This window comes from Strix uralensis, chromosome 4 (assembly GCF_047716275.1).
Source record: "Strix uralensis isolate ZFMK-TIS-50842 chromosome 4, bStrUra1, whole genome shotgun sequence".
Taxonomy (NCBI): Eukaryota; Metazoa; Chordata; class Aves; order Strigiformes; family Strigidae; genus Strix; species Strix uralensis.
The window spans coordinates 603,199-630,043 of record NC_133975.1 but is presented as its reverse complement, the minus strand read 5'-3'; the positions used below and the strand labels follow the sequence as shown (position 1 = coordinate 630,043).

General features: G+C 70.0%; 1 protein-coding gene across 5 annotated transcripts; it reads left to right on the top strand.

The window, feature by feature from the left end:
* Nucleotides 1–1,530: 1,530 nt before the first annotated feature.
* On the top strand, nt 1,531–19,150 carry EBF4 (EBF family member 4). Of its 5 annotated transcripts, XM_074864997.1 has the most exons (18): nt 1,531–1,700; nt 2,614–2,729; nt 7,594–7,750; nt 8,026–8,089; nt 8,182–8,237; nt 8,352–8,425; nt 9,216–9,284; nt 12,441–12,522; nt 13,361–13,478; nt 13,945–14,078; nt 14,170–14,296; nt 15,132–15,220; nt 15,635–15,700; nt 16,336–16,516; nt 16,604–16,786; nt 17,826–18,029; nt 18,359–18,434; nt 18,541–18,791. In XM_074864997.1, exons 2-17 carry the CDS (start codon nt 2,641–2,643, stop codon nt 18,427–18,429), a joined length of 1,764 nt encoding a protein of 587 aa, XP_074721098.1. In that variant the 5' UTR covers nt 1,531–1,700; nt 2,614–2,640; the 3' UTR covers nt 18,430–18,434; nt 18,541–18,791. The 5 variants fall into 5 exon arrangements, with proteins under 5 accessions (XP_074721098.1, XP_074721095.1, XP_074721096.1 ...); XM_074864994.1 differs by lacking the exons at nt 1,531–1,700; nt 18,541–18,791 and adding an exon at nt 19,066–19,150 and having other exon boundaries at nt 2,599–2,729; XM_074864995.1 differs by lacking the exon at nt 1,531–1,700 and having other exon boundaries at nt 2,599–2,729; nt 13,948–14,078.
* The last annotated feature ends 7,695 nt before the right edge of the window (nt 19,151–26,845 follow it).

Below are 26,845 nucleotides of genomic sequence, written 5' to 3'. Positions count from 1 at the left end.
CATGGATGGGTGGACACTGGGATGGATGGGAGTGTGGATGGAGGGGTACTGGGATGGACGGGTGGATACTGGGATGGACACTGGGATGGATGGGGGCATGGATGGAGGGATACTGGGATGGATGGATGGATGGATGGATGGAGGGAGGGATGGAGGGATGGACAGTGGGACACTGTGATGGACACATGGGCACTGGGATGGATGGGAGCATGAATGGATGGACACCAGTATGGGTGGGAGCATGGATGGAGGGATACTGGGATGGACACTGGGATGGTCGGATGGATGCTGGGATGGACACTGGGATGAACAGATGGACACTGGGAGGGACGGGCGCCCGGTTTCTGCAGGAGCTGTCATGGTCCCACCAGCCCTCGGGAGACTCTGGGTGACAGTGGGGGGTGCCGGGGGGTGCTGGGGGGGGGGTGTCTCTCCGCAGAGCCCCTGCGCAGGTGCAGACCTGGTGGGTTTAAGTGGGGGTGATTTGGGGGGTCACTGAGGGGCCCGGGGGTCCCCCTGGGGCATCTCTGGAGTGCAGGGGGCCCATGTGGGGCACCTCAGGGGCCTGGTCAGTCACACCGGGGTGTTTTGGGGTGTTTGGTGGCTCTTTGGTGTCACTCTGAGGTGTCTGAGGGCTCCTCGGGGGTGACTGAGGGGGACTCTGGGGGTGCAGGGGGCACAAATGGGGTCACTGCGGCACCTCGGGGGACACAGGGGGCCCATCGGGGTCACGTGGGGCACCAGGGTCTGCGCGGTCCCGGGTGGGGTTTGCGAGGGGCCCTGGGGGGGCCCCGAGGCCTCTCTGGGGCGTCTCAGGGGGGGTGTAGGGGGGACTCCCCCGGGATGTCCCTGGGGGCTCTTCAGGGTGTCCCCAGGGTGTCTTGGGGGACACATTGGGGTCCCTCTGGGGTATCTCTGCTGCCTCTTTGGGGGGTCTCTGGGGTGTCTCAGGGGATGCAGTGGGGTCCCTCTGGGGTCCCTTTGGGGCCTCTCTGGGGCCTCTTCGGTGTCTCTCTGGGGGCCCTTTGGGGTCTCCCTGGGCCCTCTTTGGGGTGCCTCTGGGGTGTCTCAGGGGACCCCGTGGCGTCTCCCCGCGCTGTCCCCGGGGACTCTGCCCGGAACATCCCAGAGGGTGCAGCGGGGTCTCCCCGGGGTCCCCCCGCGTCCTCCCCAGGGTCCCTGGGGGCGGGAGGCGCGGTGGTGACCCCCGGGAGCTCAGGGGACTCCCCGTTCCCTGCCGTCCCCCTCGTCCCCGGGGTGCCCCGGTCCCCGGCGCCCCCTCCCTCCCCCGGCGCGGCCGGTGCGGCGCTGGCCGCGGAGCCCCTCCGCCGGCGCGGGGAGGGACCGCTCCTCCCCGGAATGATGTCAGCCCTGCCCGGCCGCGGCCCCCGCCTCCCCCGGCGGCTCCGGCCCTGCCTCCCCGGGGAGGCGGCGGCGGCATGGCCCGGGCCGGCGGGGCGGCGGGGCCGCGGCGGCGGGTGCTGGTGCTGATGGTGCTGGTGGCCGCGGCGGGGCGGCGGGGCCGGGGAGCGGGACGGCGGCGAGGAGGCGGCCCCCCCGGTCCCTCCGGTCCCCCGGGGGCCCCGACGCCCCCCGGCCCCCCCGCCCGCCCGCTCCTGCTGCTGCTGCCGCTGCCGCTGTCGCCGCCGCCGCCGCCGCCGCCGCCGCCCCGCGCCGCGCCCGCCGCCGCCGCCCGCCCGGTAACGAGCCCCCGCCGCCCGCCCCCGGCCAGCCCGGGCCGCGCCTGCCCCCTCCCGCGCCCCTCTCCGGCCTCCTCCCCCCTCCATCCCTCCACTCCTCCTCTGCCTCCCTCCATCCCTCCCTCCAGCCCTCGCAGCCTCCCTCCATCCCTCCCTCCACTCCTCCTCTGCCTCCCTCCACCCCTCCCTCCAGTCCTCGCAGCCTCCCTCCACTCCTCCTCTGCCTCCCTCCATCCCTCCCTCCAGTCCGCTAAGCCTTCCTCCATCCCTCCCTCCACTCCTCCTCTGCCTCCCTCCACCCCTCCCTCCAGTCCTCGCAGCCTCCCTCCACTCCTCCTCTGCCTCCCTCCACCCCTCCCTCCAGTCCGCTAAGCCTTCCTCCATCCCTCCCTCCACTCCTCCTCTGCCTTCCTCCACCCCTCCCTCCAGTCCTCGCAGCCTCCCTCCACCCCTCCTCTGCCTCCCTCCCTCCTTCCACTCCTCCTTTGCCTCCCCATCCCTCCCTCCGCTCCCCCATCCCTCCCTCCATCCCTCCATCCCTCCCTCCATCCCTCCCTCCACTCCTCCCCTGCCTTCCCCATCCCTCCCCCCCCCCCCCCCCCCCCGCTCCTTCCCCTCCCGGTCCCCGCACTTGGCTGCTGGTCGTCTCCGTCTCCAACTTCTCCGGCCCTGCCTCCGCCCTCCTCCGCCTCCCGCCTCCCCCCGAGCACCCCCCCCGGAGCCTCCCCCGAGCCTCCCCCCGGCTCCCTCCCGGCCACCCGCCGCAGATGCCGCTTCCCCGGCGGCCGGGACGGCGGCCCCCGGCACCTGCCCGGCTTTGAGCTACGCTGCCGGGCCCGGGGCAGGAAAAGTTGGGGGGGGAGGGGGGGGGGGGGGGGGCGGGCGCTGAGCCCCTGCCATGTTCTCCGTGCAGGAGGCGCTGCCCCGAGGGGGGCTCCCCATGAAGGAAGAGCCGCTGACCGCCGGGCTGCCCTCGGTCCGCTGGCTGCAGGGCACCGGCATCCTGGATGCCAGCACGGCGGCGCAGAGGTAAGGGGCTGCGCGGGCATCCCGGGATCTGCGGGGCATCCCGGGATCTGTGGGGCACCCTGGGATCTGCGGGGCATCCCGGGCTCCGAGGGCATCCCGGGATCTGTGGGGCATCCCGGGATCTGTGGGCACCCTGGGATCTGCGGGGCATCCTGGACACTGGGCATCCCGGGCTCCACAGGCATCTCCGTGGGCATCCCGGGCACCGCAGGTGTCCTGGGCTCCGTGGGCATCCCAGACTCCACGAGCATCCCTGGTACCCCGGGCTCCATGGGCACCCCAGGCTCCGTGGGCACCCCCGGGCTCCACGGGCTCCATGAGCACCCCGAGCTCCGTGGGCACCCTCGGCACGATGGTCACCCTGGGTGCTGTGGGCACCCCACAGCCTCAGCACCCCCCGGGATCCCTGGGCACCCCGGGTGCCTCGTGCCCGCCAGGTGCTTCAGGCACCCCAAGTGCCCCACGTGCTGGGGGCTCCTTGGCCCTCCGGGTAACCCCTGTGTACCCGGAGTGTCCTGCCCCCCCCCCAACTTCAGCACCCCTGGGTATCTGGGGTGCCCCGTGTGTGCCAGGCCTGGGGCCCCGTGTTGGGAGGGCCGGGGGGTGCTGGCAGTGGGGGTGCTGGTGCTGCAAGGAGCTCATGCTGTGCCGTGCCGTGCCCCCTCCCCGGGCCCCCTGCACCCCATCCCTGCCCTCCCCGGGGGGCTCAAGGCTCCCCATACCCCACCCTCACCCTCCCTGGGGGGCTTGGGGCCCCGTGTACCCCATCCCTATCCTCTGTGGGGTTCAGGGCTCCCTGTACCCCATCCCTGCTCTCCCCAGGGGGTTCAGGGCCCCCTGCACCCTGTCCCTGCCCTCTGGGGGGGGTTCAGGGCTCCCTATACCCCATCCCTGCTCTCTCCGGGGGGCTCAGAGCCCCATGTACCCCATTCCTGCCCTCCCCGGAGGGGCTCAGGGCCGCCTGCACCCCATCCCCTGCCCTTCCTGGGGAGTTCAGGGCTCCCCGTACCCCATCCCCACCTTCCCCGAGGGTTTCAGGACTCCCTGCACCCCATCCCTGCCCTCCCCGGGGGGGTCTCTGCACCCCAGCCCCCTGCTCTCTCTCCACCCTGTGCCCAGAGGGGTCCCGGCTGCAGCTGGGGGACACCTCCACCCCCCAGCACCCCAGCTCCCGCTGCCTCCCCTGTGTGCACTGAGGGGTTCGAGGGGGGGGTTGGTAAGGGGGAGCTGTGCTTGGGGTGTGCTGCAGCTTTGGCCAGGGGTGACAGAGATGTCCCACGGCGCGGAGGAGCAAGGGGACCCGGGCCCCTCGCGCTGCCTCCCTGGGGTGCCCCCATGCCCTCTGCCCAGCCAGGGACAGCGGATTTGGGGGGCTGGGGGGGGGGTCTCCCCTCTGCACCGGCCCCCGGCGGAGCGGGACATCCCCGGCACTTCCAGCACCGACCCGAGGTCACCCCATTTGTGTGCACCGTCCCCAAACTTGGGGTCCCCAGCCAGGGGGTCAACCCCACCCTGAGGGCTCCCTGCCGGGGGCCGTGGCTGTGTCAGAGGCTGCGCCCAGCCCTGGGGGCTCCCGGGGTCCCACCCCCACCAAAGCTGCCGCGTTTGTAGATACTCCAGGATGCTTGAAAACTGCAGCGACCCCCCCCGCCAACCCCAGCAAAGCCACCCCAGCCCCGCCAGGGAGGGGGACAGTGACCACAGACCCCCTGAGAGCGGCTGGACCAAGGGTCCCACCTGGCCCCTGGGAGCTGGGGGGTTGGGGGGGGGGGGGCGCAGTGCCAGGGTGGGGGTCTGCGGCGTCCGAGCTGGGGTGCAGGGGGGTGCTGGCCTTGCCCCCACACACCCACAAACTTCTCCGTGTGCTAGCACGGGACTGTGAGAAAAGGGGGTGAAATCCAACCCCCCCCGCAGCTCTGGCAGTGTGGGGGGACGTCGGGGGGGGACACACACACACGCAGGGCTGGGGCCCCGTGACAGGGACGCGGCTGCCCGTGTGTCACCGTGTGCCGACGGCGTCCCGGCACGCAAATACGGGGAAGGGGTGGGGGGCGAGCGCACAAGGAGTGGGGCGCACAGACACCCCCCCACATGACCCCCCCTTCCCTGCTCCCTCCAAGCCGGGTGCCAGGCCACCAGCAGCGACACACACGTGCGTGCAGGGTGCTCGTCACCTCTCGCCCCACGTCCCGCACCCCTCTTGAGCCCCCCAACTTGCCCAGACCCCCCCCGCTGCCCATTTCCCATGGCGTCGTGAGCCCACGCGGGGCCTCAGTTGCCCAAACCGGGGGATTCTGGGCCGCGGGCTCGCGCGGTGCCCAGCGGCTCCGCCAAGGGAAGATGCTCCTTTCCTGTAAGAGCCCGCGCCGGGCCCTGCTAGGAAATGCTCTGATTGCCGTCAATAATTAATGGCACCCGGGCTCGCCTCGCGCAGCGCCGGGGGCTCGGCACCGCTGGCAGCGGAGATGGAGCCATTACCCAGCCGGGCTGGCGGCTCCAGCACCCCCCCGCTGCCCCCCCAGCACTTTAAGGCTGGAGTTTTGGGGGGTGAATGGGAACGGGGGGGCACAGGCGGCTGCCACCTGCCCATCGGTTGGGAGCCCCATGGCAGGGCTGGGGGTGCTGAGCCCCATGGGGTGACCCGGGGTGTGTGGGGGTCCTTTGCTTCTGCCCAGCCGAAACCCCCCACCCCGCTCCCAGGGCTGACCCCCACACCCAGGGGCATTGCCGGGGACACGGGGCCACCCCCCAGGGTCCCACACAAGCCACAGCCCCCAGTGTCTCCTCAAACAAGAGAAAAAAACGGGGTTCAGGCCTTTTACCAGCACACCCCCCCCCCCCCCCGCGGCTGGTGCCAGCACCCCCCGGAGCAGAGCGGGCGCAGGGTGGGGAGGGGTCCCCAGGCACCCTCAGTGCCTTTAATGATGCTCCTTGGGCTTTAATTAACGCCCCCCGGCATCACCTGAGCCCCAGCTGGGGGCAGCAGCCAAGGCCAAGTGCGAAGCCCCGACCCTGAAAACCTCGGGGACACTGGGGTGGGGGCTGTGGGGTCCCAGTGGGGCCAGTGCCCCGTGTTGGGGGGGTCAAACGCCGCTGGGATGGGCCTTGAGAGCCCATCGGGACTTCTGGGAGCCCTTGACGGGGGGACAAGGGACACCCTGGCCATTGGCTGTGGCCGCAGGCACGGGGACGTTTCGGGTCCTTGGCGATCATCAACTTAACGAGTTTTTTACTTCCATCACGGAGAAGTGTCCCCTGAGAAGTGTCCCCGAGGTATTCAGGGTCGGGGCTTCACACTTGGCCTTGGCTGCTGCCCCCAGCTGGGGCTCAGGTGATGCCGGGGGGGTTAATTAAAGCCCAAGGAGCGTCATTAAAGGCACTGAGGGTGCCTGGGGACCCCTCCCCACCCTGTGCCCGCTCTGCCCCTGGAGGGCCTGGGGGGTGCTGGCACCAGCCGCGGCGGGGGGGGGGGTGCTGGTAAAAGGCCTGAACCCCGTTTTTTTCTCTTGTTTGAGGAGAGGCTGCGGGCTGTGGCTTGTGTGGGACCCTGGGGGTGCCCCCGTGTCCCTGGCAATGCCCCTGGGCGCGGGGGTCAGCCCTGGGAGTGGGGTGGGGGGGCTCGGCTGGGCAGGAGCGAAGGACCCCCCCCACCCAGGGTCACCCTGTGGGGTGTAAGCGGGGGGTCCTGTGGGGCTGGGGGCTCTGTGGGGGCAGGTCTTGGGGACACGCTCTGTCCCCCAGATGTGGGTGGCCCCCCCCCTGACCCCCACCCATGTGCTCCAGACTGGGGACCAGTGTGGGGGGGTCAGGGTGCTGGGGGTCCAGCTCCTCACCCACACACCGTGTCCCCGCACCTCGGGGCTCCTCTCCTCCGTGTCCCCCCCCCAGCAGGGTGCTGTGGGCAGGGAGGGCTGGTGTGACCCCCCCCCATTTCTGTAGGGCCAGGGGGGTGGCGGAGGGACCCCTGCAGCAGGCACCCCCTCGGGCTGACAGTGGTTGGGGGTGGGGTGTCACACTCAGCCCATCTCCCCCCAGACTGTCCCCCTAGGTGAGCTCCCAGAAGCAGGTTTGGGGGTGCTGGGGCAGGCAGGGACCCCCCCCTGCATGTTTGTGAGTGTGTCCCCCCCTTATTTGCACCCCAGTGCTGCCCCCTGCCCAGGCCCTGGCCGGGCGGGGTGTCCGTGGGGTGCTGTTGGGCACGGTGGGATCTAGGGGGGTGGCAGGGTCCTGCTCCATGTCGGGGGGGGGGGGCCTGGAAGGTCTGTGGGGATCCGTGGGGTGCAGGGGCTGTCCCCAGCGCAGCGTGGGAACCGCCCCCCCCCTCCAGTTTAAGCCCCGCCAGGGTCAGCACGGGGGGAGCCAGACCCTCCCCACCGCCTCCCTCCTCGCCGATGTGGTTTTAATCACAAAAAGGTGTGGGGGGGAAGTTTTTACACGCGGGTGTTTATTTTGGCCCCCTCGCCGCGCCGGGGGGGCTGGTCACGGCCCCCCACCCCGCCATCCCCCCCTGTCCCCAGGGCCCCCCCCCGGGCCAAGGCAGAGCCGGGGGGGGGCAGGTGGTGCTTCAGGGTGTCCCCTGGGCTGCTGCTGGTGTGTGTGTGACCCCCCCCCTCCCCAAACCCAAGGAGCTGCGACCCCCCCACACCCCAAACACCCACTGGCTTCAACCTCGGCCCCCCCCCCATCAAGAACAAGCGCTGTGAGCAGCGGGGACGTGCTGGCCATGGGGCAGAGAGGGGGTCCTGGGTGCCCCCCCCGCCTTGTTCCACAGCACCGCGGCCAGCACCGCCTGTCCCCCCCTGGGGAGGGGGTGCTGGGGGTCCCATGCTCATCACTCCCCCCCCCGTTTTTTTCCTGCCGGCAGCGGGGTGGGCCTGGCCCGAGCCCACTTTGAGAAGCAGCCGCCCTCCAACCTGCGGAAATCCAACTTCTTCCACTTCGTCCTGGCCATGTACGACCGGCAGGGCCAGCCCGTGGAGATCGAGCGCACCTCCTTCATCGACTTCGTGGAGAAGGAGCGGGTGAGACCCCCCGACTCCGGGGTTTCGAGGCGGGGGGGGTCATGGCAGGAATGGGGGGGTCCCTCCACCGGGCCACCCCCTGCTCTCAGAGAGGCGTGAGAACCTGCCGAGGCTGAGACCTGTCCCAAACTCATTGCAGGTGTGGGGAGTTGCCAAAGCGGCTCCACAGCCCCTTGCACTGGGGGGGGGACGACACACAACTGCAGCGAGTGGGGACAGTGATGTGTGTCCCGGTCCCCCCCCCCCATCCAACCATCCTCCCTCCCTCCCTCCAGGAGCAGAACGGGGAGAAAACCAACAACGGGATCCACTACCGGCTCCAGCTGCTGTACAGCAACGGTGGGTGCTGGGGGGGGGGGTCTGGGGGGGTTAAATGGGCAGGGCTGACCCCCCCTCTCCCCACCCCCACCCCCCCCCCCATCTCGCCGCAGGGCTCCGGACCGAGCAGGACCTCTATGTCCGCCTCATCGACTCCATGTCCAAGCAGGTAAAAGCGTGGGGTCACCCCGCTGGGGGGGGGTCGTGCTGACATGGTGTCGGGGGACAAGTGGGGTGCCCGGAGGCAGTGTCACCCCCCCACACTCTTATCCACCCTCCCCAGGCCATCATCTACGAGGGGCAGGACAAGAACCCAGAGATGTGCCGCGTCCTCCTGACCCACGAGATCATGTGCAGGTAGGTTGGGGGGCGGGGGGGGGTTTCGGGGGGGTCCGGCAGCACCCAGAGGTGCGGGGTTGGGTGGGTGGGCAGCGCATGCTGCCTGCCCCCCCGGCCCCCCCTGCCCGCTGCCAGCGCGGGGTCCCCCGTGCCCCATTACCGCCGCTCTTGTTTACCACCCTCGCGCTCGGTGTTTGCGCAAATTAACGCTCCGTGCCAGCGCGGCTAATTGAGCTCCGGCGCTAACGAGGATGCCAGGGCCGGGGGGCCCCCCCAATCCCCCCACCCCGCTCCCCAGCGGCCCCCACCGCCGTGGTTGTTGGCCGGTGGCAACGCGACAGCTGCCGTGGGCCCTGTGGGGGACATGGAGCCCCCAAAGGGATGGAGCAGGGCTGGGGCACCCCCAATTCTGAGCCCCCCCCGCCACCCCCCAACTTTGCTCACCGAGCATTTCCCAAAGTTGGGGTGCACCCCCCGCCCCAGAGAGGCCCAAATCGGAGCCTAACCCCATGGGGGGGGTGTGGGGTGGATAAGGGGGGTACCCTCTGCCACAGCCCCCCATACTCTGACGTCGCACGGTCCTATCCTGGGGTGTCCGCCCCCCCCAGCCCAGCACCCCGAGTCCTCCTGCAGCACCGACCTGTCACCTCTGTCCCCTCCCCCCCACCGCCTTCCCGCCATGGGGCAGGACCTCCACAGGCACAAGGGTGGGAAATGGGGGTCTGTCGGGTTCTGCCCTGGGTTGGGGGGTGTGGGGGGCCCCCCCCTCGCCCCGCTCACACCAGCCTCTCTCCCCGGCCCTGCCCAGCCGCTGCTGCGACAAGAAGAGCTGCGGGAACCGCAACGAGACCCCTTCCGACCCCGTCATCATCGACAGGTACCGGCCCCCACCCCCCCCCCCACTCACCCTGCACCTTGCTGGGGCCGAGGGAGGGGGCACAAGGCCGGGGGGGGGTGTCCCCTGGGGTGCTGGGCTGGGGAGTCCCCTGGGCTGGGTACCGGGTGTGAGCGCTGCCTCGTTAGCACTAATGAGCTTTGGGGGAGCAGCGCTGGGGGGGGCCGGGGGGGGCCGGGAGGGGCTCCCACCCCAGTCTGGCTCACCGCAGTGGCTGGTGGCCCCGCGCGGTACCAGCCAGCCCGGACAGATGGGGAAAGCGCCGGAAACTTCCGATGTGCATCAAACAAATAAATAATACAGGCGGCATCCAGACACACCCCCCCCCGCCAAAACCCTCCACGGCCACGTGCCGCGGGGACACCCCGAGGACACCCCGGTGGGTTCAGGGTCCCCAACTCTGTCCCCTCGTCGCTGGGACCGGGGGAAGGGGGCGGGGGGGGGCACAGTGCTGTGCCCCCTCCTCGCCTCACCCTGCCTGTGAGCAGGGGCCCTTGGTCCCCGTGGGGGGGGAGATGTAGGGGGGGTGGGTCCCCCCTGCACCGAGTCCCCGGGGTCCCTGGGGACAAGGGGTGGCACAGACCCTGCCCCCACACACCCTGTCCCCCCCCCTTCCACGCTGCGGCAGGTCCCTGACCCCTGGACTCCCCCCACCCTGCCAGCTGTGCCGACACCCCCCCTCCCACCCCCCCGCCCCCGGCCAGATGTGCCCCGGCCAGCTGTGGGGGTCACGGCCCCCGGAATTCCGGCACGGCCGCGGGATGCAGCCAAGACAAACCTCCCGGTAATGGCATCCCCGTGTGTCCCCCCCCCGGCCCCGTTCCCCCCCCGCCCTGCCTCATCCCACAGGTGATCTGGGTGTTGCACCCACGCTGGTGCTTTTGGGGTGCGCAGGGTGGGTCCTGGAGACCCCCCCCAAGTGCTGGAAACTGGGGCTGATCACACTGGGTGCCTGCGGGGTGACCCCCCCCCCCAAAACAAGTGTCCCCCCGAGGCCACACCAGGGACCCCCCACCCCCCCCTCCCCCCAAGCTGGTGGCATCCCCATCCCTCCGCTGTGCTGGGGAGAGCTGGGGGGGCTCCCCCTGTGCCCCCTGCGTCCCCCTCCGTCCCCAGGGCCCTCGGGGGTCACCCAGGGGCAGGCGGGTCCCCAGCCCGCCGCCCACTGCCCCCCCCTCAGCCCCCCCCAGCCCCCCCCAGCCCCACTCCCCAGCCCGACGCCCAGCCCCACTGGTTTAGAGAGCCAGATAAGTGCCCTATCAACATGTTAATCAAATTACTTAGGAGCTAAAATTGACGCTTTTCATTAATTATACAAGATTATTCTAATTGCAAATTCAAATTTATGCGCTCGGAACAGAAGGTGTTCGGCAGCAGCGCCGGGAATTTGCATATTAAATGGGGAGCGCTGCGCATTAGGGATGCTAATGAATGCGCAGCGCCTGTATTTTTAACTCCCCGGCCCATATGCGCGGCTGCGGCTCGGGGGGGACGAGGCCGACCTGGGGTTCAGGATTATCCCCCCCCCCCCCCCCCCCAGCAGCGCAAAACCGGGGCCAGGGGATTGGGGGGGGGGGGGTCAGGGGGCCCCCCCCAGCCTCATGCCGGCCCTGTCAATCTCCTGGCGGGGGGGTGGGGGGGTGTTTTCCTGCCGTTTTCCAGCTCCTTCCTTCCCCTGATTACCACCTGCCAGGCGGCGGGTGACGGGGGGACACGGGGGGGGGGGGGTGTCCCCCTCTTCCTGCCCTGGCCCGGGAAAGCCGTCCCGGCGTGGGCAGTGTCCCGCTGGGAGCACCCCCCCTGCCCCCCATGTGCCCCGGCACTGGCCCAGGGCAGGAGCCCCTGGGGGACACACACATATGGTCTGGGGGTGCCCGCTCTGCTCAGGAGTCCCCTGGGGGGGGGCAATGGCCCTTGTGCCCCCCAGCGGTGGGGCTGGAGGGGTTTGGGGCCCGGGAGGCTGCACCCGCTGCTGCCGTCCTGCATCGCAGGGGGTCCCAGGGGTGCCCCCATCCGTGGGTGCCCCATCGTCCCCGGGGGTCCCGTGTCCCCCCCCAGCCTCCACCAGCAGCTAACGGGGCTGTGGGAACCTTCCTGCTGGGCACCTGTGTCCCCTCCCCACCCTCCTGTCCCCCGTGTCCCCCCCAGCCCTGCTGCAGCACTGCAGGGGCAGAGGCAGGGGCCTGGGGTGGGGTGTCGGGGTAAGGTGCCAGGGGTGAGATGCCAGGACAGGCTGCTGAGACAGGATGGGACAGGATGGCACAGGGGGACAGGAACAGGATGGCACAGGGGGATGGGGACGGGATGGCACAGGGGGACAGGGATGGGATGGCACAAAGGGATGGGGACAGGATGGCACAAAGGGATGGGGACAGGATGGCACAGGGGGACGGGGACAGGATGGCACAGGGGGACAGGGATGGGATGGCACAAAGGGATGGGGACAGGATGGCACAGGGGGACGGGGACAGGATGGCACAGAGGGATGGGACAGGATGGCACAAAGGGATGGGGACAGGATGGCACAGGGGGACAGGGATGGGATGGCACAGAGGGATGGGACAGGATGGCACAGGGGGACGGGGACAGGATGGCACAGAGGGATGGGGATGGGATGGCACAGGGGGACGGGGACAGGATGGCACAGAGGGATGGGGACAGGATGCCACAGAGTGTCAACAGGATGGCACAGTGAGATGTGGATGGGATGGCACAGAGGGACAGGGACAGGGTGTCACACCATGTCACCAGCCCCGTGCACTGCCCAGGCCCTGCCGACGTGCTGCCTGTGTGGGCAGGGCAGTGCCGGGCCCAAGGGGGGACATGGCACAGAGGGACACAGTAGCCTGTCATGGCACGGTGACCCATCACGGCACGGTGACCTGTCACAGCACAGTGACCTGTCACAGCACGGTGACCCGTCACGGCGCAGCGTGCCCGTGTGTGGCCACGCCGGGTGCCCGTGGCTGTGGATGTCTTTGGCCGTGCACCGTGGCGTGGCCCAGAGCTGGGGATGGGGCCAGTGGGTCCCTCACCTCGGTGCCCAAAGCGCGGGGGGCAGGGGGAGGCATCGCGGGGTCCCTGAGCCCCCCCCCAGGCTGCAGGCACTGACCGCTGGGTTCTTTCCTTCTATCCCAGGTTTTTCCTCAAGTTTTTCCTCAAATGCAACCAAAACTGCCTGAAGAACGCGGGGAACCCCCGGGATATGCGGCGCTTCCAGGTGAGCACCGCGACCCCCCAAACCCTGCACCCCCCCCATGCCCCCCCCAGCCCAACACACCGCGGCTGCAGGAGGGGAGGGGGTTGGGGACCACCTTTATTTCCCAAAGGGTTTGGGGGGAGTTGGGGTCTCGATTCCCCATTTGAGGGGGACACATTCCCCATTGGGGGGGGGCGACACATCCCCCATTGGGGGAATTAAGTCCCCAACTCCCCCCACCCCCTCACCACTCATTTGCAAATTAATCCCCCTCGAACTCTTTGCAAACCCCAATTTTCAAACCCCAATTTCCCTTTGGGAACCCCAAAATGCCAACCCCCCCCCCCCCCCCCCGCTCCCCCTGCACCCCCCCACGTCCCCTGCCCGCAGCCCGGCTCTTCCCCGCAGCAGCTGGAGGTTGGGGAGCGGAGCAGAGGGGGGGTCCGGCCCGTCCCCCACCCAGCACGGGCGCCTTCATTAGGGCCTCTCGTAAAGATATGATAATTGTGACATTTTTACATGATTAACGACCTATCCAATTTGCATAGCGCCAAGCAGCTCCGGGAGAGCAGCCAAGTCCACGCCGGAGGGGGGGGGGGGGAGCGGGGTTCAGGGGGTGGTGTTGGGGGGGGGCGCAGAGGATGGGCTGGGGTGTCCCCTGGGGTCCGGGGGTCCCCCCCGCTCGGTGACACGGTGACACGCCTGCAGCGCTGTGTGGTCCCATGGCTACGGGGCGGGGGGGGCACACGCGTGTGTAAGGCACCCACGCACGCGGGCACACGGGTGGCACATATGTGTGTGGGTGCGCACAGGGGGTTTGCACACACACACACGCGCGTGTGTGTCCGTCTGTCCCCAGGTGGTCGTGTCGACGACGGTCAACGTGGACGGCCACGTCCTGGCCGTGTCCGACAACATGTTCGTCCACAACAACTCCAAGCACGGGCGGCGGGCGCGGCGCCTCGACCCTTCCGAAGGTGAGACCCCCCCTCCCCGGTGTGTCCACGCACACGCATGTGTGCCGTGGGGCCACACTGCTCCCACCACCACGTCCCCTGACCTGCCTGTGCCAGAACTGGCCCCATGGTGGCCCCACGGTGGCCCCACGGCTGCGTGTGTGCCCCGTGGCACAGCCGCCACGTCTGCCCCTCTCCGTCCGTCCATCCCGTGCGTGCTCTCCCCACATCCCCCCCGCGCTGTCCGTCCCGCCGCCCGTGCTCTCCCTGTCCCCACCCGTGTCTGTGTGTCCGCGGTGGCTGCCCGTGTCTGTGTCCCCCCCCGCCGGCCCCTCGCCGCTGCCTGGTTCTCACTCTGCCTCTGCTCTCCCTCTCTGCCTTCTCTCCCCCAGCCTCGCACCCCCGGCCCCCACCCCGGGGCCCCCCGCTCCCGCCCCGCGCGCCCCCACACTCACTGCTGCCCTGTCTCTCCCCCTCCCGCCCGAAGCAGCCACCCCCTGCATCAAAGCCATCAGCCCCAGCGAGGGCTGGACCACCGGCGGGGCCACCGTCATCGTCATTGGGGACAACTTCTTCGACGGGCTGCAGGTTGTCTTCGGCACCATGCTGGTGTGGAGCGAGGTAGGGTGGGTCGGTGGGGGGGTCCTGCCAGCCCCACACACCGCCCCCCACCTCACCCCGGCCGTGGGCTGAGCCCCAACTCTCCCTGCAGCTCATCACACCTCACGCCATCCGGGTGCAGACCCCCCCGCGGCACATCCCTGGCGTGGTGGAGGTGACACTCTCCTACAAGTCCAAGCAGTTCTGCAAGGGCGCGCCCGGACGCTTCGTCTACACCGGTGAGGGGTGCGGACCCCCGCGGGGGGGGGCAGAGCCTGGGGAGGGGAGACAGACCCCCAGGAAGGGGTCTCAGAGCCCTGGGGAGGGGACACAAACCCCGGGGAGGGGACACAGACACCCGGGGAGGGGACAGAGATCCCTGGGAAGGGGACACAAGACCCCCTGGGAGGGACACAGACACCCGGGGAGGGGACACAGATCCCTGGCATGGGGACACAGACATCAGGGGAGGGGGCACAGACCCCGGGGACAGGGACGCAGGCACCCAGGGAGGGGACACAGATCCCCAGGGAGGGGGCACAGACCCCGGGGACAGGGACGCAGGCACCCGGGGAGGGGACACAGACCCCGGGGAGGGGACACAGATCCCCAGGGAGGGGGCACAGACCCCTGGGGAGGGGACACAGACCCCCAGGAAGGGGGTGCAGACCCCTGGTATGGGGACATAGACCCTTGGGGAGGGACACAGACACCTGGGGAGGGGGCTCAGACCTCTGGGAAGGGGACACAGACCCCTGGAATGGGGAGACAGATCCCCAGGGAGGGGGCACAGACCCCCAGGGAGGAGACACAGACCCCTGGAGAGGGGACACACCCCCCGGGATGGCGCCCAGGGGATCTCTGTGCCCTCTGCCAGCCCCTGGGACAGCCCTGCCCTGCCCGGGGACCCCCCCTCAGCAGCTCCGCTGGGTGTGACGGCGGCCCTTGCACACACGTGTGCAGTGGAGGGGTCCCAGTGGGAGGTGGGGTTCCCCCCTTGCACCCCACGGTCCGTGCCTCAGTTTCCCCGTGGGGCCGGGGCTGGGGGCGCTGAGCCCCCCCCTCTCTGGGCAGCGCTGAACGAGCCCACCATCGACTACGGGTTCCAGCGGCTGCAGAAGGTCATTCCCCGGCACCCCGGGGACCCCGAGCGCCTGCCCAAGGTAGGGACCCCCCCGGGGGGCCGGGCTGGTTGGGTGTGTGTGTCCCCAGCAGCAGAGCCTGGGGCAGGGAGAGTCGGGGGGGGGACACAGGGAAGGTCATGCGAGGGTCACAGGGGGACACGGGGAGGGTCATGGGGGAACACAGGGAAGGTCATGGGGGGGCCCGGGGAGGGTTGGGGGGGGTTGGGGGTGGTCACAGAGGGGCTCGGGAGGGGTCATGGCTCAGGGGGGGCATGGGGGGGCTCAGGGGGGGCATGGGGGGGCTCAGGGAGGGTTGGGGGGGGGGGTCGGGGATATGTCCCGGGCGTGGGGACACAGGGGGTGGCGGGGCAGGTGCCTGCGTGTCCCCCGTCTGCAGGTGGGGCCGGGGCGGGGGTGCGGGCCCCCCCCAGCCCCATCCCGCTCCCTGCCCAGGAGGTGCTGCTGAAGCGGGCGGCCGACCTGGTGGAGGCTCTCTATGGGATGCCGCACAGCAACCAGGTGTGTGCACCCCCAAATCCCACCGGGGACCCCCCCCGCGGGTTTTCCCCCCCTCCCCGGGTTTATCCCGCCCTCCCCCCAGCCCAGTGTGTGCCCCGAGCCCGCGGCGCTGGAGCCGGGGGGGGGATGCAGGAGCTGGCCCCGGGCTCCCGGCCCCACATCTGCTTCCCATCAGGATTCCTCGGGCGCTGAGTCAGCACTGGGGGCCCCCCCCGAGCGCCCCCACCTGCGGGGGAAGGGGGAGCCTCCGGGTCAGGCCTCCAAAGCCGCCTTTATTCCCACGTCCGTCCCTCCCAGCCGGCGGCACGAGCTGGGGGGTCCCGGCCCCCCCCCGCCCCATCACAGCCCGCCCTGCGCCCCGGCGATGCTTGGGGATGTGGGTGCCCTGGGAGGTGCCATGAGCTGGGGCGGCCTCAGCCCCCCCTGGCCCTGGTGACACTTGAGGCTGTGGGTGCCCCAGGAGGTGTCACAAGCTGGGGCGGCCTCAGCCCCCCCTGCCCCAGTGATGCTCAGGACTGCGGGTACCCTGGGAGGTGTCACGAGCTGGGGTGGCCTCAGTCCCCCTGCCCCATCACTGCCCAGCACAGCTGCTGTGCCGTGGGGTGACACCGTCCCTGTGTGTGTCCCCCCCCCAGGACATCATCCTGAAGCGAGCGGCGGACATCGCCGAGGCCCTCTACAACGTCCCCCCCCGCAACCCCGCGCAGCTCCCGGCGCTGGGCGGCCCCCACGGCCCCGCCGGCGTCATGGGGGTCAACTCCTTCAGCACCCAACTGGCCGTCAACATCGGCGACTCGCCCCAGGGCACCGAGCAAGGTGTGGGGGGGGGCGCGCCGGGGGGCGGCGGGAGGGGGGGCCCTGCCCACCCCAGTGCCACCCCGGTGCCCCGTCTCTCGCCCGCAGGCTACTCGCGGAGCGCGGGCAGCGCCTCGCCGCGGGGCTACGTGCCCAGCTCCCCCCCGCAGCAGGGCGGCTACAGCGGCGCCGCCGGCATCAACGGCTACGGCGGAGCCACCATGGCCGGCCTGGGGGTGCCCGGCTCCCCCAGCTTCCTCAACGGCTCCACCGCCAACTCGCCCTACGCCAGTGAGTCGGTGCCACGGGCTGTCCCCAACGCCGCAAACCAGCCCCGCGGTGTCCCCAACGCCATGAACCAGCCCTGGGGTGTCCCCAAAGCCATCACCGGCCCTGGGTGTCCCCAGTGCCATGAACCAGTCCCAGGGTGTCCCCAAAGCCATGAATCAGCTCCAGGGTGTCCCCAACATCATGAACCAGTGTCCCCAAAGCCATGCACCAGCTCTGGGTGTCCCCAATGCCATGAACCAGTGTCCCCAATGCTGTGAACCAGCTCCAGGGTGTCCCCAATGCCATGAACCAGTATCCCCAAAGCCATGCACTGGCCCTGGGAGTCCCTAATGCCATGAACCAGCCCCAGGGTGTCCCCAACACCATGAACCAGTGTCCCCAAAGCGATGAACCAGCTCTAGAGTGTCCCCAATGCTGTGAACCAGCCCCAGGGTGTCACCAAAGCCATGAACCAGCTCTGGGGTGTCCCAATGCCACACACCAGCCCCAGGGTGTCCCCAACACTACAAACCAGTGTCCCCAATGCCATGAACAAGCCCTGGGGTGTCCCCAGTGCTGTGAACTAGCTCCAGGGTGTCCCCAATGCCATGAACCAGTCCCAGGGTGTTGGGGACACCCTGATCCAGCCCCAGGGTGTCCCCAGTGCCACACACCAGCCCTGGGGTGTCCCCAATGCCATGACCAGTGTCCCCAATGCTGTGCACCAGCCCTGGAAGTCCCCAGTGCCACACACCAGCCCCAGGGTGTCCCCAACACCACGGACCAGTGTCCCCAATGCCATGAACAAGCCCTGGGTGTCCCCAAAGCCATGCAGCAGCCTCAAATGTCCCCAAAGCTGCGCATCATCCTTAGGTGTCCCCAACACCATTCACCAGCCCCGGGGTGTCCCCAAAGCCACTCACCAACCCAGGGGGGTGTCCCCAAAGTCATGCCCCAGCCCTGGGAGGTGTCCTCAAGGCCATGTGCCAGCCCTGGGGTTGTCCCACACGGTGTCCCCGGGACGTGCTGCCACCCGGCCTGAGCGGGTGTCTCCCCGCAGTCATGCCCGCCAGCCCCCCGCTCGGCGCCTCGTCCATCACCCTCCCGTCGGGCGCCAACGCCTCCACCCCCACCGGCGTCTTCTCCTTCTCCCCCGTCAACATGATCTCGGCGGTGAAGCAGAAAAGCGCCTTCGCCCCCGTGGTGCGGCCGCAGACGTCCCCGCCACCCGCCTGCGCCAGCACCAGCGCCAGCAGCCTGCAAGGTGAGCCCACCCCCACGGCCCCGGGGGGGGCCCTGACCGCCCCCCCGGGTCCCCCGTCAGCCCTCACCCACCCCCACTGGCCCAGAGGGGGGGCCCTGACCGCCCCCCCGGGTCCCACACGGAGGGGGGGGTCCTGGTGACACCCTGCCCAAGCCTCACAGAGCCCTTTCTGCCTGCACCCTCCTGCCTGCACCCCTGCCGACTCCAGGCCCCCTCCCTGCACCCAGGACATGCCACCCGCGGTGGCACCGTGCCACCTTCGCCCCTGTCCCCCCCCGCCCCCCCCGCCCCTGCTCACCCTCTCTCCCCCCCTCCCTCCCGCCACCCAGACCCGGCTTTCGAGGACTCGGACAAGTTCCACACGCCGGCGCGGCCGCTCCAAGGCCTGGCCTATTCCTAAGCACAGTAGGTCTTGGGACTCCCCCTCATCCCTCCGGGATGGGCGGGGGGAGCGGGAGGAAGCCCAGGGCCCCCCCACCCTGGGGTGCCCACCCCTCGCCTTCCCTTGCAGCCGTGCCCGGCCGCCTCGTGTCACCCACCTGAGCTGGGACGGAGCCGCGATGCGGAGCGGGACCAAGCGTGGCCTCGCGAACTGGCGCTGCCGGCCCCACCGACCCGCTCCCCGGGGGGGTCGGGGGGGGCTCCCGTGGGAATCGGGACCCACCACCCCGTTGCCCTGCGGCCGCCCCAGCCCGGGGCTCAGCCACCTCACGGCGGTGTGGGGGGGGCGTGTGACCCTGCCCAGGGCCAGCGCCAGCGTGGGGGGGCTGGAGTGACCCAAAAGCTCTGGGTTTAGCCTCAAAAAGACACCGAGAGACCCGTGGGAGTGTGGGGCAGCCGCGGGCAGGATGCTCAGGGTGGGAGGGATGGGTGGTCCAGGGCGGGGTGGATGCACCGGGGTGGGATAAACGGATGTTCCGGAGCAGGACGGATGCTCGGGGGTGGGATGGGTTCTCCGGTGGGACCCATCTTCCCCCCCCCACCCAGTTCCCGGTTCCCCCGCCGCCGTGGCCAGCGTTCCCTCGCTCTTCCCCAGATGTGCAGCTCCACATCTGGAACCACCCACCCGCAGCTCCCGGGTGGCGAGGCTGGATCTCTGCCCGCGCCCCCGCGCAGGATTGGGGCCCCGGTGCCCCCCCGGGGATGGGGGGGGGTCTGTGCTGCCCCGGCCCACCGACCCGAGCCCCCAGCACGGGGGTGGCTGCCCCAGGACACAACCGCAGCTCTTTTCTCATTATTATCACTATTATTATTAATATAATATTATTATTATTATTATTTTTAGCAGCAGGCGAGCTGGCGGGGGGGGGCTCTGGCAGGACAGTCAGGAGCCCCCCAGCCCTGGCACTGTCTCCCCCCGCCAGGGTTTTCCCTGCCCTCCCAGCTGGGAATTTTGTAAATAAAGAAAAAGGGAAAAAAAAAAAAAACCACAACCCCACTCCCCCCCTCCACATCCCACCCGTGGGGGTAGCCCGTATCCATCCCCCCCCCCCCACCCCATGTCTCCTGCGACGGTGACGCTGCTGTGTCCTGCTCAGTGTCACCATGTGTCCCCCCTCCTCGGGGTGACCGTAGGGGTCCCGGGGCTGGGGGCAGCCCCCCACCCACCCCTGGGGACAGGAGGGGTGCCCCCACAGGGGTCCCGACCCCCCCACGGCGGTGGCACAGGACGGGGGTGTCGGGGTCCCTCGGAGCGGGGTAGGGGGGGGCTTTCTGACATGGAAATAAAAGGCCTTGCAGAAGGGCACCGGCTCCGGGGGGTCTGTGAGCGGGGAGGGGGCGGCACGTGGGGACACCCCCAGGGACGGTGACACCAGCCCGGCAGCACCAGGAGTGCGTGGGGGTCCCAGGTGCAGCCCCGGGGACCCCCTTGAAGGCAGCTGAGGCCTGATGGCTCATCACATACCAGGGGGGTGAACCAAAACGGGGGGCAGCACCGAAAACAGGGCCCTGGCCCTACCCTGGCCAGAGCGGGGTGGGCAGGGGGCTGTGCTCCTGCTGGGAGAGAACCCCAAAATCCCGCCCCCCCCCCCCCCCCCCCCGCTGTGCCCTGGAGGAAGGAGCATCACCCTGAGCCGTGGGGTCCCCGGTTGGCACAGAAAAGGGGGGACACGGAGCTGCCTGGGGGGGGTCCCACACGAACGTGGCCATGGGGACACGCACACACCCCCCCAGTCCTGCCCACCAGCCCCCATTTCCCTTGGGGAGCCACTGGCACCTGGGAAGGTCCCCGCTCTGTCACCGCTGGGGTCCCTGACACCCCAAGAGCCCCCCCTCACTGCGCACAGTCCCCTCCCCAGCCTGGGCCCCCCTGCTGTGAGGAGCACAACCAGCCCCCAGCCCCACTCAGAGATCCCCTCCAGCCCCCGGGGGACACAGGGGGCTGCCCCCAGTGGGGAGCGGCTGGGCGTGGGGCTCCCACAAGCCGTGGTCACCCCAACAACCCCCCCAGCCCCCCCCTTGCATCCCACCCCCTTGTCTGTGCTCGTGGGTTGGGGGCACAGAGGGGACCCTGGGGACACCCCTGCACCCTGCCCTGCCACCGTCCCCCGTGGGTGCCAGCTCCCAGCGCTCCCCCCCACCCCAAGCAGCGCAGCCGCGATGTTTAGATTAGAGGATAATGTGCTGGAAATAATTGCCTTAATCAAGAAAGGTTAATGAGGCTGCCTGCGCCCGCAACAGCGGCGGGCACCCGCGCAGCCCCGGCCCAGCGGCAACCGTGGCACAGCCGGCACCAGGCCCCGTGCCCAGGGTGGCCCCCGCGGCCACCGGGAGGTGACATGGGCCAGGCAACACCTTTGGGGTCACCTCGTCCCAGTGACCCCCCCCTCGGGGACGTGCCACATCCCCATCACGGGTTGGGGGCTGCCATCAAGGCCAGCGCAGGCCCAGTGGCCGTGTGCCGGGGGGCTACCCCGGACCCCTCCACCAGCACGGGGGTCCCGGTGGGGTGGCTGTGACCTGGTGGGGGCCGCCGGAGGGAGCGGGGGGGCTGTGGGTTTGTGTGCCCCCCCCCACCCCAGCACGTGGCCCGGCTGGTGCCTGAATTGGCACCTTTGTGGCGAGCAAGCGCGCGCTTGAGGGAGCCGTGGGGTGAGAGCTGCAGCTGGGTGGGGACACACACCCCCCAAGGCCCCTCGCTGTCAGGAGAGTCCCTCCCGCCACCCCCCAGCACCCACCGCTGCTGCCGTAGGGGGTATGAACCCCCCCGGGACCACCTAGCTGCTCCCCAAACCCCGCTGCGCCCCAACTGCCGCCCGCTCGCTCCGCGTTTCGCAGGGAACAGGGACACACTGCAGGCTGCGGCCGGGCGCTGCAGCGGGGCCCCGTGCGCTCACAATAGTGCCCTGCACACTTACAGTGGTGCCCTGCACACTTGCACACTGCAACAGGGCCCTGCACGCTTGCAATGGCGCCCTGCACGCTCACAGTGATGTCTTGCACGCTCGCAGGCTGCACCGGCTGCTCACCACAGCGCCCTTGCACACTCACAGGCTCCAGCTGTGCCTTGGGAGCTTCCCTGTCCCATCCCCGTCCTGGCCCTGTCGGTGTCCCTGTTCCCATGCCCATCCCATCCCCATCCCCATCCCATCCCTGTCCCCATCTCCATCCCCGTCCCTGTCCCCGTCCCCGTCCCCATCCCAGTCTCCGTCTCCATCCCGGTCCCCTCCCCAGCAGGGCCCCGGGCCGGGCTCGGCTGCACCGGACCGCAAGAGGGCTGTCGCGGCCCACGGATGCTGTCCGCACCCTTGCCTGCACCCTGCCTGCACCCCTACCACCCCCCCTGCCCGCCCCCCTGCCCATTCACCCCAACATACACCCCTGCTTGCACCCCTCCCCATGCACCCCAGCTCGCACCCCTACCTGCACCCCAACCCTGCATCCCTGCCTGTACCCCTGCCTGCCTGCCCGCCAGCACGCGTGGTTTGGGGTCCCTGAAGCCGAGGGGTCCAGCTGGCTCCCACCGAGGGGTTGGGGGGCTCTCGGGGCTGGGAGGGGTGCGGGCCTGAGAGCACCCACCCCGCAGCACCCCAGGCCCTTCCCCAAGGCACCCGATTTTCCGGGGCACCCCCTTCCCCGGGGCACCGCATTTGGGGGCACCCCCTTACCGAGGGCACCCCCTTACCGAGGGCACCCCACATCCCGAGGGCACCCCACTCCCCTCAAGCCCCCCCCCTCGGGGGGGCACCCCCGCACCCCGCCGGTGACATTTCCCGCTCCCGGGCCGCGTCGGGAGCTCTCAGCCGCTCCTCGTGGCTCATTAACAGCCAGACGAGCTGCAGCACTAATTACGTTAATTTCTGTGCTGGCGGCTGGGGCGGGGGGGGGGGGGGCGGCATGTGGCTCCTTCGTGGGGACCAGCTGGGACCCATCTACCGCCATTTGCTGCAGGGGCAGGCGGGGGCGGGGGGGGGGGGGGAGAGACTTTTATTAACGCACTTTAACATTAAACTTGTCTAATCTGTCCTCGCGAGGCCGGGGGGGGGCACGGGTGGGTGCCCAGGGGTTGCTCCCCCCGTGCGAGCAGCCCCCTTCAGTAGCCCCAACCGCCCCAGCACCTCCAGGTCCCCCCCACCCCGGCACCCCCCTCCTCAGGGTGCCACATCCCTGTGGCTGAGCCCCCCCTGCCCTGTGTAGCGCCCCCCGGGTGCCCAGGAGCCCCCCACCCCCCCAGCATCCCTTCGGAGCGCAAACAGAGGGGGAGACAGGTAATACCCCCCCCCCCCCAGCACACTGAAAGCCCCTCCAGGCCCTGCCAGCCCCCCAACACACCTGCCAGCCCCCCCCAGCACCCTGCCCAGCGCTGGCCACAGCACCCCCCCCCCAGCCCCATCAGCTCCATTGCTCCCGGGATCAATTAATTTACCCCAATTAGCGAGGGCTGTCAGGCTGCGGTATTGTTTTACTGGGAGTTTGCCAGTGACAAAGTGGGGAGAGGGCTGCACTGCAAGGTGACCCCCCCCCCGAGCCCTGGAGAGTGGGGTGCACGGACCATACAGGGTGTGGGGGGGGTGCGTGAGCTGCGTAGGGTGCCCATCCTGCACCCTCCTGGCACAGCCTCATCCCACACCCTGGGGCGGTGCAGAGAGGCACCGGGAGCACCCGGGGGTGGGATGTTGTCACCTCTCACCCCTGGGACCCTGGGATGGGCTGGGGACATGAGGAGGATGTTGGGGACAAGGGGATGGATTGGGGACATGGAGATAGGTTGGGGACATGAAGATTGTTTGGGGATGTGGGAACTGGCAGGGGACATGGGGATGGGCTGGGGACATTGGGACAAGGTGGGGCCACGGGGATGGGCTGGGGCCATGGGGATGCATTGGGGACATGAGGAGGGGGTTGGGGACTTTGGTCAAGGTGGGGACATGGGCATGCGTTGGGGACATGGGGATAGTTTTGGGGACATGTTGATGGGCTGGGGCCATGGGGACGGGGTCAGGCCCAGGCAGGAGCAGGCAGGCTGGGGCATCGCCATCCCTGGGCAGCTGTGCTGGGCCTGGACACCCCCCCACGGGACACCCCCCCCAGCAGACACGGACACCCCCCAGCCGTGGGACACGAGCCCAGGGGTCACGCAGCCGGCGCACAGAGACCCCCGGGACACACCCAGGTCGGTGCGATCGCTGCAGCTTTGTTGGATGAGCGGGGCCCGGCAGTGGGGCAGGAACACGGTGGCGGTGGTGGCCGGGGCCTGGTACCGGAGGAGCCGCCCTCGGCAGGGGACACGCAGCCGCCGCTGCTGAGCCGAGCCCAGTGTCCCTGAGGGCCCCTGGGCTCGTGTCCCACGGCTGGGGGGTGTCCGTGTCTGCTGGGGGGGGTGTCCCGTGGGGGGGTGTCCAGGCCCAGCACGGCTCTCCAGGGATGGCGATGCCCCAGCCTGCCTGCTCCTGCCTGGGCCTGACCCCGTCCCCATGGCCCCAGCCCATCAACATGTCCCCAACTCGTCCCCATGTCCCCAAAACTATCCCCATGTCCCCAACCCATCTCCGTGTGTTCTCAGCTCATCCCAAAGTCCCCAATCCATCCCCATGTCCCCTGCCAGTCCCCATGTCCCCAAGCTGTCCCCATGTCCCCAATCCATCATGTCCCCAGCCCATTTCCATGTCCCCAGCCGATCTCCATGTCACAGGCATCTCTATGGGGAGAGACAGGCTGGGGACATGGGGATGAGCTGGGGACATGGAGATGTGCTGGGACACGGACACTGGTGGAGGTGCCGGTGGCGGTGCTGGTGCTGCCAACTTTGCTCCCGTCTGGCTTTTGGTTTCCCGGTGAAACTGTCGTTCCCTCAGCCCAGGGGGTTTCTCACATTTGTGATTCTCTCCCCAATCCCGTGGGGGGAGTGAGCAAGGGGCCGTGTGGGGCTGAGCTGCCGCCTGGGCTTAAACCACCACCCTGCTCCATCCTGGGCCTCCCCGGGCTGGGGCTGGGTATCTGCTCCATCCAGGCCCCCACATGTCACCCCACACGTCACCCCACACCGTGGCCACCAGCCTTTCTGTCACTGTGTCCCTCCTCCCCCTCCCAGCCCCTGGCCCTTCCCGGTGTCACCCCCTCACCCAGCCCTGGGACCCCTCACCTGCCCCGTGCACCCAAGCGCTTCCCCCCCCCCCCGGCTGGTCTGTGGCACTTTGGGGCGGTTTGGGCACAAGTCCCGTGGCCAGCCCGGTGGCTGCCAAAGCGTTTGCCTTGGCTAGCAGCCCTGACCTCGGCCGTAGCCCGCTGGGGCCGCTCAGGGCAGTGAGCCAGGCAGGCGGCACTGGGTGCAGGACACCGGCGTCCCTGGGGACAAGGGACACTGCAGCACCCAGCGCGGGGAATGCAGGGCTCAGCCACTCCACCCCGAGGGAGAACCCCCCTTTTGGGACCCCCCAGCACTAGGAATCCCCAGCGGGGGCTTCTCCACCACTCTGGACAGCAGCAAACTTCCCCCAGAGCACCAGCAGCGGGGGTGCCCCCAGCTCCAGCGCCGAGTTGGTGGGTTCAGCCCCGCTGTCGCCCCCGATCCGGCTGGGGGGTGCCGAGGGGACCATCCGGTGACATTTTCACCGGGACGAGCACCGGCGCCTTTAAGGCCTCTCCGGCAGCAGGATCTGGCAGCCGGTGCTTGACTCGCCGCCAAGCTGCATGGGGAAATTCAGAACATCCCTGGAAGTGCTGAGCAGGGCTGAATCGGAGCTGCTGAGCTGTGTGTGCCTTGGCCCCGAGCAGCCGGGAGTGGGGCCAGCCCCGCTCGGCCTCTCCTGGCCCGGAGCGCCCCGGCCGGGGGGTGCCGAGAGGTTCCAGGTCTCCAGCAAACCTCGAAAGTCCCTTCACGTGGGGCTGAGTCACGCCAGCGAGGGCGGCCGCCCCTCCTGGGCCCTCTCCAGAGCCCTCGGCGGGATGTGGGAGATGCTTCAGCTCCCAGTAAAAAAGAAAAAAACCACCATCCAGCCCCCGGAGACGGGAGCAGGAAACAAAGCACCGTCCTGCGCGCCAGACGGCCGGGCCCCGCGCCAGCGCCAGCCCGCGCCCCGCCGTCCCCCGCTCCCTGCCAGCCACGGCCAAAGAGCATCCCCAGGCTCCGGTCCCCAACCCCGCGGGAGCACCCCTGGGGGCTGCAGGGCCAGGGGACCCCGTCCCACTGGGAACACCCCTGGGGCATCCCTGGGACTGGGACGGGGACTGGGGTGGGGATGGGAAAGTCCTTTTGGGGTGGAAAATGAGCCCATGGGGGGCTGGCGGCAGCGCCGCGGTTTTTTGGAGGATTCTGCTGGGGTGGGGGGAGAGGCAGGACCCAGAGACCTTCCCCCTGCCCCAGCACCCCAACCTGGCCCCCACGTCCCACCTGGGCACCCACCCCCTGTCGCCCCTCTGCCCTTTGTGGTGCCAAGCCCGGTGCTGCCGGCGTGATCTGGGCTCTCTGGGGAGCGTGGGGACATGAGTCCATCGCTGCCCGGCCACTGGCCACCGGCCACTGGCCACAGGCTCTGGCACAGCACACACCTCACCACACGCTTCGGCTGGAGCGTGGCGGGGGGTGACGTGGGGCAGGGACGGACCCGCTCACACCCGTCGCGGCACTGGCACCGCGTTCCGGCAGCGCCCGTGCCCGGTGCCCGCCGGCGATGCCCGCGGGGCTGTGGGTGCTGCCGGCGCCACCTTCCCGGGGTGTCCCCCCCGCTGGCAGGGCCGGGGGCCAGCGCTGGATCCCTCTGCCCGGCGCCGGCGCTTGGCTGCTCGGCACTGGTGGCTGCCGGGGCCTCCCGGGTCCCCGGGCTCGGCCGGCGGCACGGCGGCTGCGGCGAGGCGGGATGGCGGAGCCCCCCGCGGCCCCCCCTGCCCGCCGAGCCCCTTCGGCCACACCGGCGGCGAGCACGGCCAGCTTGGGCCGGGGTGTCCTCGCCCTGGGGGGGACCGGGGGTCACAGGAGCGCGGCACAGGGCCCGCGGGGTGCCGGCACGTTGCGGCACGTGTGGAGGAAGGGCGGCGGGTTTCCGGTGGGACCGGGGCCAGCGAGGGGCCACAAGCCGGCGGGATCGGGCCCCCGGGGCCAGCAGCCCCCTCCCCTGCGCGGCCGTGCCGGGGGCTGCTGGCGGGGTCGGTCCTGGGGTGCTGAGCGCTGGTCCCCCTCGTCCCCGGGAGCGGGGTCAGACACCGGCTGTGCCAAGACAGCGGGGACACTGCGGGGTGCTGGGGACAGTGGGGACACTGCCAGGGTGCTGGGGACGGTGGGGGGACAGTGGGGACACTGTGGGGTGCTGGGGATGGTGGAGGGACAGTGGGGACACTGGAAGGTGCTGGGGATGGTGGGGGGACAGTGGAGACACTGC

Excerpts from the sequence above, each read along its gene's own strand:
- EBF4 (XM_074864994.1), top strand. The coding sequence starts at position 2,599 with ATGTTCTCCGTGCAGGAGGCGCTGCCCCGAGGGGGGCTCCCCATGAAG. Across the intron at positions 9,285-12,440 it reads GACCCCGTCATCATCGACAG|GTTTTTCCTCAAGTTTTTCC; the intron begins GTACCGGCCCCC and ends CTTCTATCCCAG. Across the intron at positions 13,479-13,944 it reads GCGCCTCGACCCTTCCGAAG|CAGCCACCCCCTGCATCAAA; the intron begins GTGAGACCCCCC and ends TCCCGCCCGAAG.